At 36.5% G+C, this 21211-nt stretch overlaps 1 protein-coding gene across 5 annotated transcripts in view; it reads left to right on the top strand.

The window, feature by feature from the left end:
* Nucleotides 1-19880, top strand: part of LOC110463050 (ATP-dependent 6-phosphofructokinase-like) — a 36668-nt gene extending 16788 nt beyond the window's left edge. For 2 of the 5 annotated variants that reach the window (XM_021517386.1, XM_021517389.1), the window contains 10 exons: nt 4683-4703; nt 7227-7297; nt 8714-8804; nt 9428-9580; nt 9967-10131; nt 11018-11082; nt 11417-11631; nt 12127-12232; nt 13579-18694; nt 18810-19880. In XM_021517386.1, coding sequence (XP_021373061.1) covers nt 4683-4703; nt 7227-7297; nt 8714-8804; nt 9428-9580; nt 9967-10131; nt 11018-11082; nt 11417-11631; nt 12127-12232; nt 13579-13717 — 1026 coding nt within the window. In that variant the 3' untranslated portion in view covers nt 13718-18694; nt 18810-19880. The remainder of the gene's footprint in view (nt 1-4682; nt 4704-7226; nt 7298-8713; nt 8805-9427; nt 9581-9966; nt 10132-11017; nt 11083-11416; nt 11632-12126; nt 12233-13578; nt 18695-18809) is intronic. The other 3 variants (XM_021517388.1, XM_021517390.1, XM_021517387.1) reach the window with 2 other exon arrangements.
* The last annotated feature ends 1331 nt before the right edge of the window (nt 19881-21211 follow it).

Genomic DNA, 21211 nt, shown 5'->3' on the forward strand with positions numbered 1-21211 from the left:
CAGTGCTAAGGCCAAAAAATAAGAAGAAGAAAAATGTGTTTCAGGTATCCCGTCCTACCCTAGATTTTACTGTCGACCCTAGATATTTTATCAACTACTTGTATCTAAGATTAATTCATTAGTCAGACAAAGTTCACAGCCACTCATTAAAATGTACTTTCTTCCTGTCCTGGGAGTATGACCTGATAAATCAATAGCCATTGTAATGTGTGGAAATGCATTGTAAAATTTGAAATATAGCATAATTATATTAATTCATGAAAATAGAAAATTAACATTAAAATAGATTGTTTGCCTGCCGACATTTTTCAGGCATATTTCCTGAAACAAACATATTTGTTTTGCCAAACACTGATGGCAGGTATTGGTGAATAGAAAAGAAACAAGGGTGTGTTGGAATCACAGTTATGTCAGAAATATTCAATTTTACACTATGACATGAATTTGGTTTCTTTTATTCATTTGTTTTTAATAGAAAAGTTAGTTAAAAGCATGGTAGAATTCCTGTTTACATTAAGAATGAAATGCTGATTGTGGATGATAAAACGAAAACCTTTGTTGTAACATCACTGTCCACAGTATCCTTCCTCTACTGTTAGACTCGCTAGCTATAGCCGTCTGTATTATATACACAATTTCTGCCTATGGAAAGCATGACTGTAGTGTAATATGTACACCTTCTGTGGATCCTTGTTGATGCAGATCCTTTTATCATGATTATTATTTTCTTCTATCAATAACAACAGGATATTTGATAAAAATACAAAAAAATATGAAACCAGATTAATTTGGTCACTTTAAATTTTAGCATAATTTTGTTATATATTTTTGGAAATTAGGAAAAATTATCTTTATAAATTAAAAAAAAAATTGAATCAGAAAAAAAGTCTGAGGGCATGAATTCTGCTTCACTGTTAATTTTCGAGGCTATGAACCTTCACCTATGTCTGGACAACCAGTTAACAAGGTTTCACAGTGTTCTGTGTATTTACATCATAATCATATCTATGGATATTAACAGGTGTGGTACAGGTATAATATTACTGTCAACAAACATGTTTAGTTAAATGACATTGAGTGACTTGATGTAATGTAAGTCATCTGATAGCCGGTGTTTATTTATGGTAAATAGTTCCTGTAGTTAATGGTTACATACATGTCTGATAAGAACAGGGGTTCTCATTAATAATCCTGTTTCACGGCACGGTAGTCCAGTGGTAGGTCACCGGGCTCGTGACCGAAGGGTTGTGAGACACAGTAGTCCAATGGTAGGACGCCGGGCTCGTGACCGAAGGGTTGTGAGACACGGTAGTCCAGTGGTAGGGCGCCGGGCTCGTGACCGAAGGGTTGTAAGACACAGTAGTCCAGTGGTGGGACGCCGGGCTCGTGACCGAAGGGTTGTGAGGCACGGTAGTCCAGTGGTAGGTCACCGGGCTCGTGACCGAAGGGTTGTGAGACACAGTCGTCCAGTGGTAGGTCACCGGGCTCGTGACCGAAGGGTTGTGAGACACAGTGGTCCAGTGGTAGGTCACCGGGCTCGTGACCGAAGGGTTGTAAGACACAGTAGTCCAGTGGTAGGACGCCGGGCTCGTGACCGAAGGGTTGTGAGACACGGTAGTCCAGTGGTAGGACGCCGGGCTCGTGACCAAAGGGTTGCAGGTTCGCGCCACGGCAATGTGTTGTATCCTTCAGCAAGATACTTTACTCCGCTTGTTCCAGTCTACTCAGCTGTAAATGAGTATGTGGTTGGGCAGTGCTAAAACTGTTGAATGCTAGCTGTTAGCGCTGAAATGGCAGCTCCGGCTGTATGCTACCCAGGGAGTTGAGAAACTTTGGAGTCAGCCTCCAGCTGAACTAAACCCCGTCGGTTAGTACTACAGTATCTGCTACCCCGTCTGTCAGTACTACAGTATCTGCTACCTCGTCTGTCAGTACTACATGTACAGTATCTGATTACCTTTCTGTCAGTACTACAGTATCTGATACCCCGTCTGTCAGTACTACAGAATCTGATACCCCGTCTGTCAGTACTACAGTATCCGATACCCCGTCTGTCAGTACTACAGTGTCTGATACCCCGTCTGTCAGTACTACAGGATCTGATACCCCGTCTGTCAGTACTACAGTATCTGCTCCCCCGTCTGTCAGTACTACAGTATCTGATCCCCCATCTGTCAGTACTACAGTATCTGATACTCTGTCTGTCAGTACTATAGTATCTGATACCCCATCTGTCAGTACTACAGTATCTGATACCCTGTCTGTCAGTACTACAGTATCTGATACCCCATCTGTCAGTACTATAGTATCTGATACCCCGTCTGTCAGTACTACAGTATTTGATACCCCGTCTGTCAGTACTACAGTGTCTGATTCCCCGTCTGTCAGTACTTCAGTGTCTGATACCCCGTCTGTCAGTACTAAGGTATCTGATACCCCGTCTGTCAGTACTACAGTATTTGATACCCCGTCTGTCAGTACTACAGTGTCTGATTCCCCGTCTGTCAGTACTTCAGTGTCTGATACCCCGTCTGTCAGTACTAAGGTATCTGATACCCCGTCTGTCAGTACTACAGTATTTGATACCCCGTCTGTCAGTACTACAGTATCTGATCCCCCATCTGTCAGTACTACAGTATCTGATACTCTGTCTGTCAGTACTATAGTATCTGATACCCCATCTGTCAGTACTACAGTATCTGATACCCCGTCTGTCATCACTACAGTATCTGCTACCCCATCTGTCAGTACTACAGTATCTGATACTCTGTCTGTCAGTCAGCCTCCAGCTGAACTAAACCCCGTCGGTTCGTACTACAGTATCTGCTACCCCGTCTGTCAGTACTACAGTGTCTGATACCCCATCTGTAAGTAATACAGTGTCTGATACGCCGTCTGTGAGTACTACGGTATCTGCTACCCCGTCTGTCAGTACTACAGTATCTGATACTCCGTCTGTCAGAACTACAGTATCTGATACCCCGTCTGGCAGTACTACAGTGTCTGATACCCCGTCTGGCAGTACTACAGTGTCTGATACCCCGTCTGTCAGTACTACAGTGTCTGATACCCCATCTGTCAGTAATACAGTGTCTGATACCCCGTCTGTCAGTACTACAGTATCTGCTCCCCCGTCTGTCAGTACTACAGTATCTGATCCCCCATCTGTCAGTACTACAGTATCTGATACTCTGTCTGTCAGTCAGCCTCCAGCTGAACTAAACCCCGTCGGTTAGTACTACAGTATCTGCTACCCCGTCTGCCAGTACTACAGTATCTGCTACCCCGTCTGTCAGAACTACAGTATCTGCTACCTCGTCTGTCAGTACTACATGTACAGTATCTGATTACCTTTCTGTCAGTACTACAGTATCTGATGCCCCGTCTGTCAGCACTACAGTATCTGCTACCCCATCTGTCAGTACTACAGTATCTGATACTCTGTCTGTCAGTACTACAGTATCTGATACCCCATCTGTGAGTACTACAGTGTCTGGATACCCCGTCTGTCAGTACTACAGTATCTGATACTCCGTCTGTCAGAACTACAGTATCTGATACCCCGTCTGGCAGTACTACAGTGTCTGATACCCCGTCTGGCAGTACTACAGTGTCTGATACCCCGTCTGTCAGTACTACAGTATCTGATACTCTGTCTGTCAGTCAGCCTCCAGCTGAACTAAACCCCGTCGGTTAGTACTACAGTATCTGCTACCCCGTCTGCCAGTACTACAGTATCTGCTACCCCGTCTGTCAGTTCTACAGTATCTGCTACCCCGTCTGTCAGTACTACAGTATCTGATACTCTGTCTGTCAGTACTACAGTATCTGATACCCCATCGGTCAGTACTACAGTGTCTGGATGCCCCGTCTGTCAGTACTACAGTATCTGATACCCCATCTGTCAGTACTATAGTATCTGATACCCCGTCTGTCAGTACTACAGTATCCGATACCCCGTCTGTCAGTACTACAGTATCTGCTCCCCCGTCTGTCAGTACTACAGTATCTGATACCCTGTCTGTCAGTACATTGTACTACAGTATCTGCTAGCTATATATAAAGGGTGCTTCATCTTCTTGATCAATTCTTTTTAACCTCTGCTTTATTTTGTGATTGAAAATCCTATGTGGAAATTCCTGCAAAAATGAATCTTATTGTATATATTCTGTACATATCGTTCTCTCTTTAAAGGTGATTTTAATGTGCAGACATTTACTATACACTGAACAAACCCTGCGACAATTTATGGCACTTTATATTTCTCCACTCCTTTTGCAGTACCTTTCTGTACAATATCATAACATGGGAATTCAATCAAATGAATTTCATATATAAATATTGAGCTTTACCAAATCCTATCCTCAATTATCAACCCTATCCTAATTATCAAACTTATCCTCAATTATCACAGCAAAGAACACATTGATTTTATAAATATTGATTTATTATATACTGTTTATTTTATATGACATTTCATTTGTTTGCTTTTTGTGAAAAAATATTTACTGTTTACAGATATCCTGGTACATAATACTATTTTCTCTTCAGTATTCCGTTGAAAATTGTTAAAACTGTTTTGGGGTATGTTGGTTTTCTGGTACAGATTAATCATTTAAGATAATTTTCTATTACTGGGTTAATATTTAATTGTTTTGGGGGATTTTTCTTCTGTTGACAAGGACGATGACCACAGGATAAGGGTAAGCTATGACTGACAAGGTCTGGCCAAACACTCTGGTGCTCTCCTCAGAAGTTTGTCTCGTTTGTGAATTGTTTCAGTTCTGTTAGAACATTTGTTAACGTGGTGTTTTGAAGAAGAAAAACCTGCAAACCAGACTGTCCAAATCTCCCATTGTAAATTTTCCACCTTTAAAGCATGAAGGAGCAGCTTTATTTTCAATTAAAAGAAGTAAAAAATGTTAATTAATAATTTATCAATGATAATGTTGACATTTTGATCCAAAATTTATTGCAAATATTGATATCAATGCAATCTATTCCATCATTATAAAGGCAGATACACATGGGTTAGAGAGAAAAAATAAGAGAAAATAAATAAGAGAAAAAAGTGAAGAATGAAGTATAAGGAATCATACTTAGTTTGCTATTAACAAAAATTAAGTGCAAATTTATTGGAAATGATAATAAAATTGATCCATGTAATATTTGTTATGAATGTAATGATTTTAAACGGTAATGAACATTGAAACAATTTATTTGAAAACATGATGTATACTAGGAACTCCATGACGGTGCATGCACAGTTTTCTTTTCTTAGCCCGTGACACCCAAACTTGTCTCTGTTACATGACCATTTTCCGTTGGGTCTCGCTGCATGCCTGTTTTTTTGTCAAAAATGTTCTTGGCGTCCCTGTGTGGCATTAAAAAATATATAGTTTTCTGAGGAAATTAACATCAATTGATTCGTTTATGAAATTATTAAGATATGAATGTTCTTTCTTTAATTATAAACAGTGTGAAGGTAATGAAAACTGGAATCTTTCCTGGAAAATACTTATACTGATGATTTTTTTTGATTAACCCAGTTATAGGTTGAACTGCCCCAATGTTCTTATGCTTGAAAGATGAATTTTCCATTTTTGACTGCCAATCAAGTTAAAGTTGATAATTATGCAGATTTGTACCCGAAAGTTGTGTTTGTGGGGTAATCAATTTCATAAATCATTAGTCAAGTAAACAATTATATTGGTGAATTTTATTAGAATTGATATGTGTATTTCAAATATCATATGCTGTGTTAATTAATAAAAAAATAAATATTGCGACTTTTTTTTGTGGAAATGCTATTTTGTGAAGTTTTGACTTTTTCAAAAAATTGCAAAAACCATGTGGTGTATAGTACTTGAACAGTATAATTATTTGGTTCTGAATGAAATTAAATCACATGCAAAAATCAGCAACCGTGACTATATAGATAGGAAGAATATAAGTAGACAGTTGATGGAGGGAGAAAAGCTTACAGTACATACATTCAGCCATGACAGATAATCGGTGCAGAATGCTACAGATATGATACATAACTGGCTGTTTAAGGACAGTGGGTTCAAATGTGTGCAATGCATCATAGTAATATAATTTTAACAACTGTCTATGCAATGTGTTTTATGAAGCAAAGGGAAAATGGTTAAAAGTGCTTGTGCTTGTGGCCATGGGCTAACTATCTGTAAAATAATACAGGAGTATTTCACTAAAAATTGTAATAAATAGACTGTATTTAGTGATCAAGATAGTTGAAAAAGTCAGAAAAATAAATTACAGTAAAACAAATGACATTTAAATAACACATCTTAATATTTTAGTGATCCAACGGATTCATGTTGTAGAATAGACCCGTTTTCAGACTCAAGATTTGCTTTTTGACAATTTAGGAAGGAGACTGGGGGAAATGTGGGTATTAATCATGCTATGATAGGAAATTGTTTTTGCTTAAATATCATTTAAAAAGCGTTTCAGAAAACTACAATTTCTTTGTTTACCAAAGCTTATATTTAGCTTATATGTTTAAATATTATATAATGTGCATCATTAAGATTAACGGTTCTTTAAAATACTATTTCTTGTAGGGAATATGAGACTGAATTAATTTTTTTGGACTTGCCCCATAAAACATTAACACAAGTTTAGATTGAATAAGAGGTTATCAATTACGCAGAATTATATTGTGTGACAATAAAGTGATGGAAAAGCACTAAGGACTAAGTTTTAAAGTTAAGTTAAATAACAAAACAGTCATATAATACCGCCTATGTAAGTAGGATATACACTAGCTTGTATGTACATTAGCGACATATGTAGTATTTCTATTTTATAAACGACTTTAAAGATGTATGGTGAAGGAACAGTTTAAATATAAGTTACTAACGCTTAAGAGGTGGGGAAATATTAATCAGTAAACTTATATAATTATTATAGTAATTATCAGTACTCCTTATGATTGTGATTTCTTGTTTGAGTTTTAAAAAAAATGCCTTTACAATATTAATGTACAGCAAAAAATCGTTGATATATGACTGTTCGTTAGAATAAGGAAAATGATATCTAAAAAAATTAATATCCAGTACTATTATTATCAAAAAGACAGTTAACCACTAACTTTTAATTGTGTAACACATTTGAGATCATTTACAAAAGGCAATCTGAAATAATAAGTCATTAACATTTTGATTATGCAAGTGACCTTGTGCAACCTTGTCCTATTACAGGTGAAATCTTTGGCCTGGACAGATGTCCAGAGCTGGACAGGCAGGGGTGGATCTCTACTGGGAACCAAGAAGTGAGTATACTGGTAGTTTACTGGTATATAACAGTGATTGTCTATGCTTATAATTACTAATGCATTTAGATATGGTCACTTCCAGGCTTTGACATCTGAAATGGTTAGAAAACATGTTTTCTCTTTATGTCATGCTCCGGTTAATATCATGTTTCCTCTGAGACAAATGAGAAGTGATATTAAGTGAAATCTACTGTACAACCAACCGAAAAAAAAGTGAAATTAAAATCACTCCAACGACATGCATCTAATTAGCTGGTAAATATGGCTGTAACACCAACTTAAATTACATGGTGGGTGGCACATTGGATAACACAATCGCCTTTCATCAAGAAGAGGTATCTGTGGGTCCATATTAACACCCCGACTGCTAAGCCAAAATTCATCGCATCATTTAATGAAGCTTCCATCCGGCCCCAACACCCTTCCATTAAGAACCAAAACACATCCATCTGGGCCCAACACCCTTCCATTAAGAACCAAAACACATCCATCTGGGCCCAACACCCTTCCATTAAGAACCAAAACACATCCATCTGGGCCCAACTCGCTTCCATTAAGAACCAAAACACATCCATCTGGGCCCAACACCCTTCCGTTAAGAACCAAAACACATCCATCTGGGCCCAACACCCTTCCATTAAGAACCAAAACACATCCATCTTGGCCCAACACCCTTCCATTAAGAACCAAAACAGATCCATCTGGGCCCAACACCCTTCCATTCAGGCCCAACATGCACCTCCAGACCCAACACACTTCTATCGGGTCCCACCATGCTTCCATTCGAGCCACAAGGAGCAACATGTTTTCATCCAGCGCCCATCAGGTTTTCATCAGGACAAAACACATTACTATCTAGCTCCAACATGTATTCTTCCAGCCCCAACAAGGTTTTCATCAGGACACAACACATCTTCATTCGGCCCCTTGATCAAGTTTTCTTCTGGATCCAACATGTTTCTATTTAAGAAAAGTTGTTTTACAGTTGCTGTAAATTAAAATAAATGTGATCTAAATAAATCTATGTTGAAAAAATTACAAAAAGGTATCCGTGTTGTCCACTGATAAGGTTTGTAGTAATCCTACAGCTTTCAAGTTATCTAAAGCTGTGGAGACTTAGACGTTCTCAAACAAGATTTCACAGGGCAGTGGATTTCAGGTCAGTTGTATATTATTGCAGTTTTTTAGAGGTCAACACTTGGACAATCATGAAAAGTCTCGCTGTAAATGGTTTGTCACAGGTAATGGATATATGCTAAAACTGGTCTTAACACTTCAGTAATTACTTGTGTATAATCGTCTTTATATAATATGTAGTATGTAGGAGTGCCTGTGTGTGTGGGCATTTTTCCCATTCTGTTAAGTTTAGTTGCAGCAAGCATTGCCATATTTTATTGTTTTTGCCCCCTACAGGATTGTAGCTAGTAAGTACGGGATGGACAAGATCGCGGCCAAACTGAAGGAGTATGACATCAGTGGACTATTGATTGTGGGAGGATTCGAGGTAAATAAATCAATCTCACAGGGGNGGGGGGGGGGAGTAGACTATGTAGATCTGCTATAGAATTGGAAGTCCTCAAATAAAATAACATTTATGCATTTCTCATATGAATACTATGTTATGCAGTGTCATAAAGCCATCACATAAACTATGTTTATGTAACATGTGTAATATCACTCCGGAAATGATGTCACAATCCAATAGGAACAATCAATGTGACGTCACATTCGTTTCCCTTCATATAAGATTTATGATACTCGTTTTGGATTTTTCATATTTGCTCGCCAGAGGCTCGCAAACATTACAAATCCAAAACTTGTATCATAAATCTAATATGAAGGGAAGCTTATGACAGATCCTCTATGTATGTCTACATACAGGGTACAAATTAAAAGTAGGTACTTTTAGTTGAACAAAACCTTTTCAAATTGAATTATTTTACAAATACAATTCTTTACTACACATATATAATGTTGTTTTTAGGGACATTATTTTAGCAATTTTTACACTACTAGAAAGTGCAAATTATGATAACCACTAAATATAAATCCCTGTTTTCAGTTGAATGATCCCAGGTTTCCTGTCCTACTTTGCCTGTTTAACCATCATTTCTTCCCTATTTGCAGGCCTACCACAGCGCTCTACAAATGGCAGAGGCTCGAGAACAGTTTGACGCCTACTGCATTCCCATCGTTGTGATCCCTTGTACCATTAGTAATAACGTCCCCGGCACCGACTTCAGTCTCGGTGCTGACACTGCTCTCAATGAAATAGCAGATGTAAGTTGTGAAGAAAAATCTCTCAATTAACTATCATATTTAAGGTGTGAAGAAATGTTTTTCAATTAAATATCAGATTTGTGAAGAAACATCTTTTAATTAAATATCCTATTAAAGTTGTGAAGAAATGTTTCTTAAATAATTAACATCAGATCTAAATTGTGAAGAAATGTCTCTAGGAAATATCAGATCTGTGAAGAAAATTCTCTTAAAGAAATATTGTTAGATTAAAGGTGTTAAGAGATGTGTCTCAGGGAAATATCAGATTTAATTTGTGAAGAAACATCTCTTAATTAAATATGGTAAAATATGGTATATGAAACTGCACCTTCTGCTATTAATTGGTGAAGTGAGTCTTTTATTTTATTTTGTAACTGCTTTTTCAGATCTGTGATAGAATCAAACAATCAGCCACAGGAACAAAAAGGCGTCTGTTTATTGTTGAAACCATGGGTGGCTATTGTGGTTACCTGGCAACCATGAGTGGTCTGGCTGGAGGTGCAGATGCTGCTTACATCTATGAGGAAAAATTTAATATCACAGATCTGAGGGTAAGTCTAGAGGGGTTCATTATAAAAGATATCTGACGGTAAGTCTAGAGGGGTTTCATTATAACAGATATCTGAGAGTAAGTCTAGAGGGGTTCATTAAAACAGATATCTGATGGTAAGTCAAGAGAGGCTCAATTATAACAGATATCTGAGGGTAAATCTAGAGGGGCTCCATTAAAACAGATATCTGAGGGTAAGTCTAGAAGGGCTCCATTATAACAGATATCTGAGGGTAAGTCTAGAGGCTCCCTTAAAACAGATATCTGATGGTAAGTTAAGAGGGGCTCAATTATAACAGATATCTGATGGTAAGTCAAGAGGGGCTCAATTATAACAGACATCTGAGGGTAAGTCTAGAGGGGCTCCATTAAAACAGATATCTGAGGGTAAGTCTAGAAGGGCTCCATTATAACAGATATCTGAGGGTAAGTCTAGAGGGGCTCCATTATAACAGATAGCTTAGGGTAAGTCTAGAGGGGCTCCATTAAAACAGATATCTGAGGGTAAGTCTAGAGGGGCTCCATTATAACAGATATCTGAGGGCTAGTTTAGAGGGGCTCCATTATAACAGATATCTGAGGGTAACTCTTAAGGGGCTCCATTAAAACAGATATCTGAGGGTAAGTCTAGAGGGGCTCCATTATAACAGATATCTGAGGGTAAGTCTAGAAGGGCACTATTATAACAGATATCTGAGGGTAAGTCTAGAGGGGCTCCATTATAACAGATATATATGTTGTTAGTTTAGTTGGGATAAATAAAACTTCACATTAGGTGAATGTATAGTGTATATATTTTGAGTCTCAATTTTGTTGCAAACCTCTTAGGTCCTTATAATGAAAAGAAAATGATAAAACTATTAATCTTAATTTTATTTTTATTGCAGAATGATGTTAACCATTTGAAGGATAAAATAATCACTGCTGGTGTTCAACGAGGTCTCATTCTGAGGTAACTTGCAAAAGTATATGATATTTTCAAGTAAAAAAAAATGATCTGTTCCAAATTGGCAGTAAACACATAATGCACTGCCCAGAATTAGTCACTATCACAATCTAGATTTGGTCCCTTTTAATTTGATACAAAGCCTGCTGTTAAACTTTAAAATGTTACCTTTGAGGTGAGATTTCTGTCCACATCATATAGGACCGAATAGATTCTCATGTACCTCCACTGCTGCCTTGTTCCCAATTCCTTCCAGGTTTAGATAGCAAAAGAGCATTATCGTACTACCTAAAATTCCACAGCAAAATTGTGACCCTGACATTTTCATAATTTTTTTTAGGAATGAAAATGCTAATGCCAACTACTCGACAGACTTTGTGTTTAATCTTTTCTCTGAGGAAGGGAAAGGCACATTCACCTGCCGTAAGAACGTGTTAGGACACATGCAGCAGGGGGGAGTGCCCTCTCCATTTGACAGGAATTACGGAACAAAAATGGCCAGCAAAGCTGTCGACTACATCATTGGAAAAATTGAGGAAAATACTAAAGAAGATGGTATATGATTTTTCTTGATTTAAATATTTTCTGTAGTAAATAATAATTTGTCCAGTGTGGTATAGCAAATTGGACAAAAGTACTTCAAAATATCATTTTTGAAAACATCATAAAGGTCAGAGAAAAATTTACTATTTTCTTTAGCTGACCTGTCACTGTTCCTGACCTAGCTGGCATTTAAATGACAAAGCAGATGTCTAATTAAAGGGTGGTAGTTGTCGCAGTGGAGAGCGCACTTTTCTTTCACCAAAGCGACCGGGGTTAAATTCCCTGATCGGGTGTGAAAAGGTATGGGGTCACCTGCCAGACTATGTGGGTTTTCTCCGTGTACTCTGGTTTCCTCCTACATCAAGACCCCCCGTGCAGTAATATCCGAGCCAACAAGAGTGATTAATAGAAATTGAAATAACTTATTTCATAATTGTTGTATAATAAATAAAGTTTATATATATGTTTAAAGAGAGCTGATTCTAAGCGTCGTTTTATGTGTTACAGGTACAGTGTACAGTAACAGTCCCGATTCAGCAGTGTTACTGGGAATGACCAAGCGACATCTCTCATTCACACCTGTTCAGGAGCTGCGGGCAGAAACTAACTTTGAGTGAGTGAAATATGTAGTGTAACTTGTAATTTCAAGTCCTAGCTATAAATTAATGTTATTCCCTGGTTAAATTACAGTACTCAAAAGATTTTTATTAGAGTTCCAGAAACCACATGGGTTTTCTGGAGGTACATTACTTAGTCCCAATACCTCACACATTACCAGTATCTCTGTGTGCTTTCATCAATAGTGTTTAATTGAATTTGGAAAAGCTGGTTACATTACTGTTCATAAAGTAAATAAAGTTTATGTTTGATTTTATAGGACCCAAAATCCACTTTTATTTGATAGTACTGAAAATATTCATATTTGTAATGACAAACCTTGACAAAGTTACTTTCTATTTTGGTATAAATAATTTATAAACAATATTGGTATCAAGAGATATATCTGTCATCACACAGCAATAATACCTAGTGTATGTCTACAGACTGTTTGGTGATTTTATCTGTTTATTTGACTGTTTATGCATGCAGTATGCATGTATATTTATATAAATAAGATCAGATATAAATAACATTCATGTATATTTATATAAATAAGATCAGATATAAATAACATTCATGTATATTTATATATTGCTGTTACTGTCATATAGATATAAATAGGATCAGATATAAATAACATTCATGTATATTTATATATTGCTGTTACTGTCATCTAGATATAAATAAGATCAATATAAATAACATTCATGTATATTTTCATTTGCTCTGTGTCCTTCCATTGCAATGCATTGAGAAGGCAAATGTTGTTAGGAGACTAAAGCTACATTTGCTATTGTAACGTCACCAATTTTATTGTTGTCAACACTTAGTTTGCTGTTCAAAGCGTAACTACAGAGGACCCCATTGGAAATAAGCTGCCACCCAGCTTTCATGGGATATCCTAGGTTAAAGCTTAGTCAAACAGATACATTGTAATTATAGTGCTCCAAAATTTGTGATATTAACTTTGATGTGATAAGCTAAATACTGTGATAAATCTGTGATTATTATGCAATTGAAATCTGTGATCATATGTGATATTTGTACCTGTATCTTGCTTTTACCGAATAAATATTATTATTATTATTACTCTATCAAAATGTAAACAATGAATATTTTAGCAAATATTGTTATGGTCCTATAACTTGCATAAAGCCATGCCGAGCTTTATTAAGTGTGTCATTAATAGCAATGTGTGTTATAGGACCATAACAACATTTGCTAGAACAGTCATTGCTTAAATAAATTTTATGTACATACATGTACATAATATATTCAAACAACAGATTTTTAACTATAAAGAACAAAGGAAAAAGTCTTACCTTTCTTTTAAAATCAGTTTTCTGTTTCTATTTTTAGACAAAGGCTCCCAAAGAACCAATGGTGGCTAAAACTGAGACCATTGCTTAGGATTCTTGCCAAACATCGTGAGACGGCCTACGTACCGGAGGGCGTGGCGTGCGGCGTGGACGAGGTGGAAGACGAGGACAATGCATAATCCCCACACAAAATATACACGTGTTGGTGACTCGTTTAGAAGATTTGGGAAAACATCGGAAAATGTGGAAGGGGAAACTATTAATATCAATAGTTCCATGTTGTTTTGATTGAACTAAGGATCCTGGAAAACATCTGGAAATATTTAAAATTTACACTTTAATGTGAGTGTTGCCCGAGAAATAGAAGATGAGGACAACACCCAATCCTCAGACACAGACTTGCATGGCTTGTGACTTGTAGTGCGTAACCAATGATCTGATTTGCTGCTTTTCAAGCTTAAGTGCGCAAAAAAGAAGAAAAGACAAAAATCTCTCGATTAAAAAAAAATACTACTGCATAATTTTAATCAAATTTTCATGATTATGTTGATTTTCTCACTATGTTCTGTTTAGGAATGAAATTTATTAGTACATATGAATATTTCTCACATAGATGCATAAAGGGCGGGAATGCTGTCAAAATATGTCAATCTAATTAAAATTATATCTTCGCATCGCTCCTGTTTACTGATATGTCACGTGTGAATATAAATAGATTAAAATTTGTATACATAGATCAGTGCTTTTGGTTCGTAACCTATTTTTTGACAAGTCCATTTTCAAATGTTGAAAAGAAATATCAATAGAAGTAAAAATACCCACCTTTTAACACAGTGTTTTATTCAGTTTTGCGATATAGAATTTCTATGGGTCGTGAATTCACGGTTTTATAAATGATTTTATAGAGTAGGTGATGAGAGAAACAGGGTATTATGTGATATTGGACATGTATGTCGGTGCAATCTTACAGCACCTAGAGACTGTGATAAAGAATACAACAGGTTCTGTGTAACATTATATTATAATACAATTTGTATAACGTAATGTTCACAGAAAGATAAATTGCGGTCAAATTTTTAGTATTGATCCTGGAACAAATTTGATGGACATAATTTTTGGGTGAAACCCTTTATAACAAGAACAAGTAATTCACAGGGTTTTATTTCGCATATTTTTTAGGCTCCTAATATAACAAGATTAACAACTCTATGGAATACAAACTATTTATAGTACAAACAGAATGAATGTACTTAACAGAAATGATAATAGCGTAAATGTCAAAACAGAAAGAAAATTGTCAACAAAATAGCATATCCTGATAAGAAATATTATATATTAGGCCCAGGAAAAATATTGTAAGGGAACAGAGATCATCAGATAAGTGTATCCCTACTTCCTCACCCCAACGAACCCTGCACATGTACAGGTGTCCTTATACCCGGTCTAGCCTGATCCAGTGTATAATGTACCTGAATATTGACGTACAGATGTAGTAGTATAAGTGGTGAGCTTTTCTCTGTTATTATACGATATGTTTGTTTCACAGGGTCTAGAAATAGCAATACAATTTCTGCATAATGTAGCCAACACTGTTGTAATATATTACGATTGAGGACAAGAATTGAAATCCCTGAAATCAAATGTATTTTCAGTATTATAGTGTTGTCAGATGTTTTATTAAATGATGAAACAGGTATTTTAAGATATGTTACAATTACTAAATATTTGATCTTTAGAAACTTTGCTGATATTTATAATTTCTGATGACACGGTGACACTGATAGTGTACATTATTGTATGTATTACTGGTATTTATACATTTTATTGTCATTTCTCAAGACTACATAATATTATTATTAGCTTTGAATTAATCTGTCCTCGGTTAATGTTATTTTATTGTCTTTAAACATGTAATACTGGGTTTTTTGGCATAATTCTCGTCTAAAATTTCCTTTTTGCTATTGTGATAGTCCACGACTTGAAAGTATTGTGACTTTCATTATGATACAATAATAGAGACAATTTGGCGATGCTGCATTATTAAATACCCAGTGAGTATAACGGTCTCTCTATAAAGTTGATCAAGTAGAATACATTTCCCCATTTAGACTCATTTTTTGGGGGAAATCCTATTGTTGAAGGCATTTCCCCCCAGAAAATGTGTTGTTGATATTTTTTGGTCTTTCTGAAATGGTGCTTTAAGTTTTTAAACTTGCTGTTTAAGTTTTAGTTGTCATCATCATGCTTTGCTTCTGTGTTGTGCCAGTGTTGTGATGAATTACGTTTGCATCCATGTACTCTACTGTTTTGTTAAATTTGGAGACTTAGATGTTAGTAATATTTAATTTTCTTGTTTAACTTTTTTCTCAAAATCGTACATCATTCCACATTTACAAATCAAAACACTGACACTCTGAATTTGAAATCTGGCAAAGTGACATTCAAATGTATCGGATCTTTAGCATTTTGTGTTCTGACCGTTTGTGGTTGACACACATAAGTCTCTTCCACTTGTTCTGATATCCTGTTGTGAGCCATTTACATTTTATCAAGTTGTTTTAATATACCTAGTTGTTTAAATGGGTAGGGGTATATGTCAGGTAGTTACATTTTGGCTCTAATTGATACAGTGGAAATCTGCATTATTTTTTTTAATACTAATATGTACTACAAATGACCGAAATTAAGATTTAATGAAATCTCACTTACATAGACACACTCATAACAATAAACAAGCAAGTCTGATTTTAGAAATCATTGGTAGAAATGTTAAGTTTTAACATACAAATGGGTTTCTTGAGGAGAAAATTAAGGCCTATTGTTAGCTTAAGCTGTTCTAACAAACACCTGTACGTGGTTTCTGTAAACTATTACAACAGGTGATTCTATACTAATTCTGAGGTATATATATTTTGGTTTTGTAGACATGACCCTGCATGAGTCATATTAGAATGATTTAACCACTTCCTGTTTTGATCATTAACAGTTGTTCACTAATGGGAATGTTTTATCTCTACATTCCAACCCTAGAATGATGCTGATTCCTGCTTAAATATAAACATTGTCCTCATCAGTAAGATATCACATGATCAGTGAGTGCTGTTATCTCTGAGTGTTTACTGGCCCTGATGACCTCTTTTGTGTTGATGGCCTGTTAAGAAACAATTACTAACTAACCCTTAAATGTTTAAAAACATGACATTTTTTTTATTTATTTTTTATCTAATTAACATTTTTTTCGAGTCAAAATGCTGACTGTTCCTGGAATAACCCTCAAACTTAACTTGAATTAAGGGAAGATAGAATGGATAAGTACAGTATTGAGCAGGATTTAAGCATAGTTTCACTGTGTTATTACCAGACTGACTTGACTGATATAAGTTAACATGTTTATATTTTTGCATTTTATCTGTATTGTACAATTCCTTATTTATAACCTACCCAACTGTATTTGTGTGTGTGTATTTTTGTTCCAATGCATTATACCAAATATCTGCATTACCACAGGGACTATTTTTATGTATACCAAATATCTGTAATACTACGTAGGACAGAGTGACTAATATAAATTGTCTCTATTGTGGTAACAATGACACTACAGCATTAAAGTATCAGACCTGAGGCCGTTACATTTAGGTGATTGGAACAGCTCTCCCATAGTTGTTTGATCCAGAAATGAGAATGAACATGTGTGTGATATTAACCTGGGCCTGTAAACGATTGGAGAAAGGTTCCTGTAGCACAACCAGTGGAGTGTTAATGTGTGACATTTCAATGACTAATACAGCAGTAATCTGTCAATGTCATCACTCGGTAGCGAAGCGGACGTGAAACCTATCTATCAATCAAGCAGACAGATCCATTGTGTAATGAAGGTGACAAGATGCATACAAACTTTGAACATTCACCTTTCTACAATCAATACTTTTACATGGCAATTTTAGAGATACCAGGCTACAGGTAGTCCTGTTTTAAAAAGAAGCCAAATGGTCGACAACAAGTCCCACACGATAAATAAAAATGTCTGCGTTAAGGATCCCCGTACCACTGTCAAAAATGGTGACTATTTGTCAGGGACTTTCTTTTTGTATGATTACAGTTTGATAAACCTCTGAAAATAAAATCAGACCCAGCAGGACTATTAAAAAATTATATATACAAAAAAAAAAAGAGGTATCAGCGGCTGTATGTATGAAAATGTACAATTTACTTCTCTAGTGTTTTGAAGCAGTGGGACAGGGATCCTTAAATGGTAGTTGACCCATTCCAGCCACACTTATGTAAATGGACCTTGGACTTGCATATTTATAGATTTTCACAGTCAATATCTTTTTTCTTTTGTACTTAATACTTATAGACAAGGTAAGAATTTGGATAACATTGTTGTAATTGAAGTTATATTATATTTTACATATAATCTTAGAACATGTACACCTTAGATTGTTTTTGTAAATGTTATTGGAATATTTGTTTTCAACAATAGAAATGGTCTCACGATTAATTACTCCACCAGATCCTATGTTATGACTAAACGATTTGGAAATCTTGCCAGTAAATATATTAATTAATTGTTGATTTCTGATGTTCGGTGAAACAAATGTTATTGGGGTTATGTTGTGTACAGTGAATGAACCATTTCACTAAGCTGTTTGTCCAGAGTACTTTTTGTAAAGTGCTGTATAGATATCAGTAATCCTATGTACTGTACTTGGTATGGGAGGAAGCTCCTATCTGTGATATATACTTATTATTCTGACGCGTCTCTTTATAGTTATACCCAATGTCATAAAGAATATTTCCATACAGCCTGTCCTAGTTTATACTTTTTTTGTACTTAATTTTGAAACAAAACACTTACATACAGATAAGTGGGGAGGGCACACTTACATACAGATAATGCGGAGGGCACACTTACATACAGATAAGTGGAGAGGGCACACTTACATACAGATAATTGGGAGGGCACACTTACATACAGATAAGTGGGGAGGGCACACTTACATACAGATAAGTGGGGAGGGCACACTTGCATACAGATAAGTGGGGAGGGCACACTTGCATACAGATAAGTGGGGAGGGCACACTTAAATACAGATAAGTGGGGAGGGCACACTTAAATACAGATAAGTGGGGAGGGCACACTTGCATACAGATAAGTGGGGAGGGCACACTTACACACAGATAATGCGGAGGGGACACTTACATACAGATAAGTGGGGAGGACACACTTTAATTCCGATAAGTTGGGAGGGCACACTTACATACAGATAGGTGGGGAGGGCACACTTACATACAGATAAGTGGTGAGGACACACTTACATACAGATAAGTGGTGAGGGCACACTTACATACAGATAAGTGGGGAGGGCACACTTACATACAGATAAGTAGGGAGGGCACACTTACATATAGATAAGTGGGGAGGGCACACTTACATACAGATAAGTAGGGAGGGCACACTTACATATAGATAAGTGGGGAGGGCACACTTCCATATAGATAAGTGGGGAGGGCACACTTACATACAGATAGGTGGGGAGGGCACACTTACATACAGATAAGTGGTGAGGACACACTTACATACAGATAAGTGGTGAGGGCACACTTACATACAGATAAGTGGTGAGGACACACTTACATACAGATAAGTGGGGAGGGCACACTTACATATAGATAAGTGGGGATGGCACACTTACATACAGATAAGTGGGGATGGCACACTTACATACAGATAAGTGGGGAGGGCACACTTACATATAGATAAGTGGGGTTACTGTATACTGGGAAACTTAAGCCCAGTCAAATATTCTCTGCCCATAAAATCCATGTTCGCCTAGTGTTAATTTCGCTCTTCACATGTAACTACTATATATTGTATGTTGTGTACTAATATTCGATGTCATGATAAATTCACCCTCATTGTGGCCTCCCACAAATAAAAGGCGAAAATTACACATTGGTAAAAATTTCTTGTATACAGTATTTAGTTAGCCATTGAAGTTTTGTTTGAAAATAGGGAGGGTACACCCACATGTATGCAATTAAACTAGCCACTGGCTTACAGTTCTACTACTTTGTGCTGTTAGCAGATTTGAGCAAATGAATTTAAGTTTAGTTACAGTTCTTACAGATTTTATCAATTTTACTTCATAGGTTTTACTTTGAACTGTGAACACTTGTTATAGATGTATGTGACGTTTTGTTAACTGGTGCATGTCTGTATTGAAAGAATTATTCACAGAAATTCCTTGATATTGTGTTTAAGTTAAATGTCATATATAATAGTTGTACCCTGTGAGTGGCTCTTGGTGAAAAAAAGTAAATAAAAAATGTTAGAACAAATGTCGGTGGTATTTTTGTATTATATGTGTAATTACCTCCCTTTGTATAATGGTCGGTTTGTATTATGTGTGTAATTACCTCCCTTTGTATAGTGATCGGTTTGTATTATGTGTGTAATTACCTCCCTTTGTATAGTGGTCGGTATATGTAACCGGGAGAGTTTCACCCAGTAAAATGTTCTGTTTCTCGGGTTAAATCCATATTAGCCACTATATTAACATGTATAGTATGGTGTGTTTTCATATTGGATGTCCTGATCAATTTGCTCTGGTTACAGAGGGCAAAAAAGGTGACATTTCAACTGCAGCAAAATAATTCCTGTATACAGCATAAACATATACATGCATGTATATAAGTATATCTATGTATGTAAAATATATAGGTATCAAATCTGAAAATAGGTGTGAAGTGTCTCCAAAGCTGGACAACCAAATATCACATAAGGTAGTTTGGAGTCAGCTGACTAGCTAAAAAGGCATGGAGAACAGGTCAGACAACTGAAAATGCAGATAATTTTGTTGGAGGTTTGGAAAATCCACAAAATCTAAACCACACAGAATAAAAGTGATCTAAGGACCTAATACATGTATTATGAAAGTTGAGGCGCTTGAAGGCCTACGTTTACCGAAGGAGGGATCGGTGATCAAGATCTTGCCATGGTAGGATGGCCGTTATCTGCAACTTTTTCCATTTAAAAGTTTACACCTTCATTTATATTATGCGTCCATGGGATCATATGGTGTGTAAAAAAAGGGAGTGGTCCCCCGGTGCTTGGGCCAAGAGGGGGAAACTGGTGGAATCCAGCCTTTAAAAGACTACTTCTTTAGAAAGGCTTGATAGGCTTTAACCAAATTTAGCATAGTTAAAAGAACCATGTAATCAAATGTCAGATCAATGGAGCATGTAGCCGCTTTGAGGCAAGGAACGGCGGGGCGAATCTTCATCACTCTACGTCTGAAGGAATGCACGATTGGACACCATATTTGATACAGTATGAAGCATTACTGGGGTAAGAAGATCATATTTTGTATAAAGGAAGTAGTTACAGCCAGAGGGTGCGACCCAAAACAGATATAACGGTATTTCTGGCTTACAAATTTTACTCCTAAAGGGCAGCATGGATTGTACCATAATCTATTAAAAACCTGGTGATTATTTCTCTGGGAATCGTCACAATGAAACGGTCGAGATCCCCAGCCTTTAACTTTGGTGAGCAAGGAACAACATAGGCTCGCATGGCTACCAGGGCCCGTATTCATGAAACCGTTCTTATGCTCAAGCATAGATTCTGTGTAAACCAATAATAAAGGTCCTGTTTTAATGGTGTTTAG

Source organism: Mizuhopecten yessoensis, unplaced genomic scaffold, assembly GCF_002113885.1.
Source record: "Mizuhopecten yessoensis strain PY_sf001 unplaced genomic scaffold, ASM211388v2 scaffold10861, whole genome shotgun sequence".
In the NCBI taxonomy this organism is placed as follows: Eukaryota; Metazoa; Mollusca; class Bivalvia; order Pectinida; family Pectinidae; genus Mizuhopecten; species Mizuhopecten yessoensis.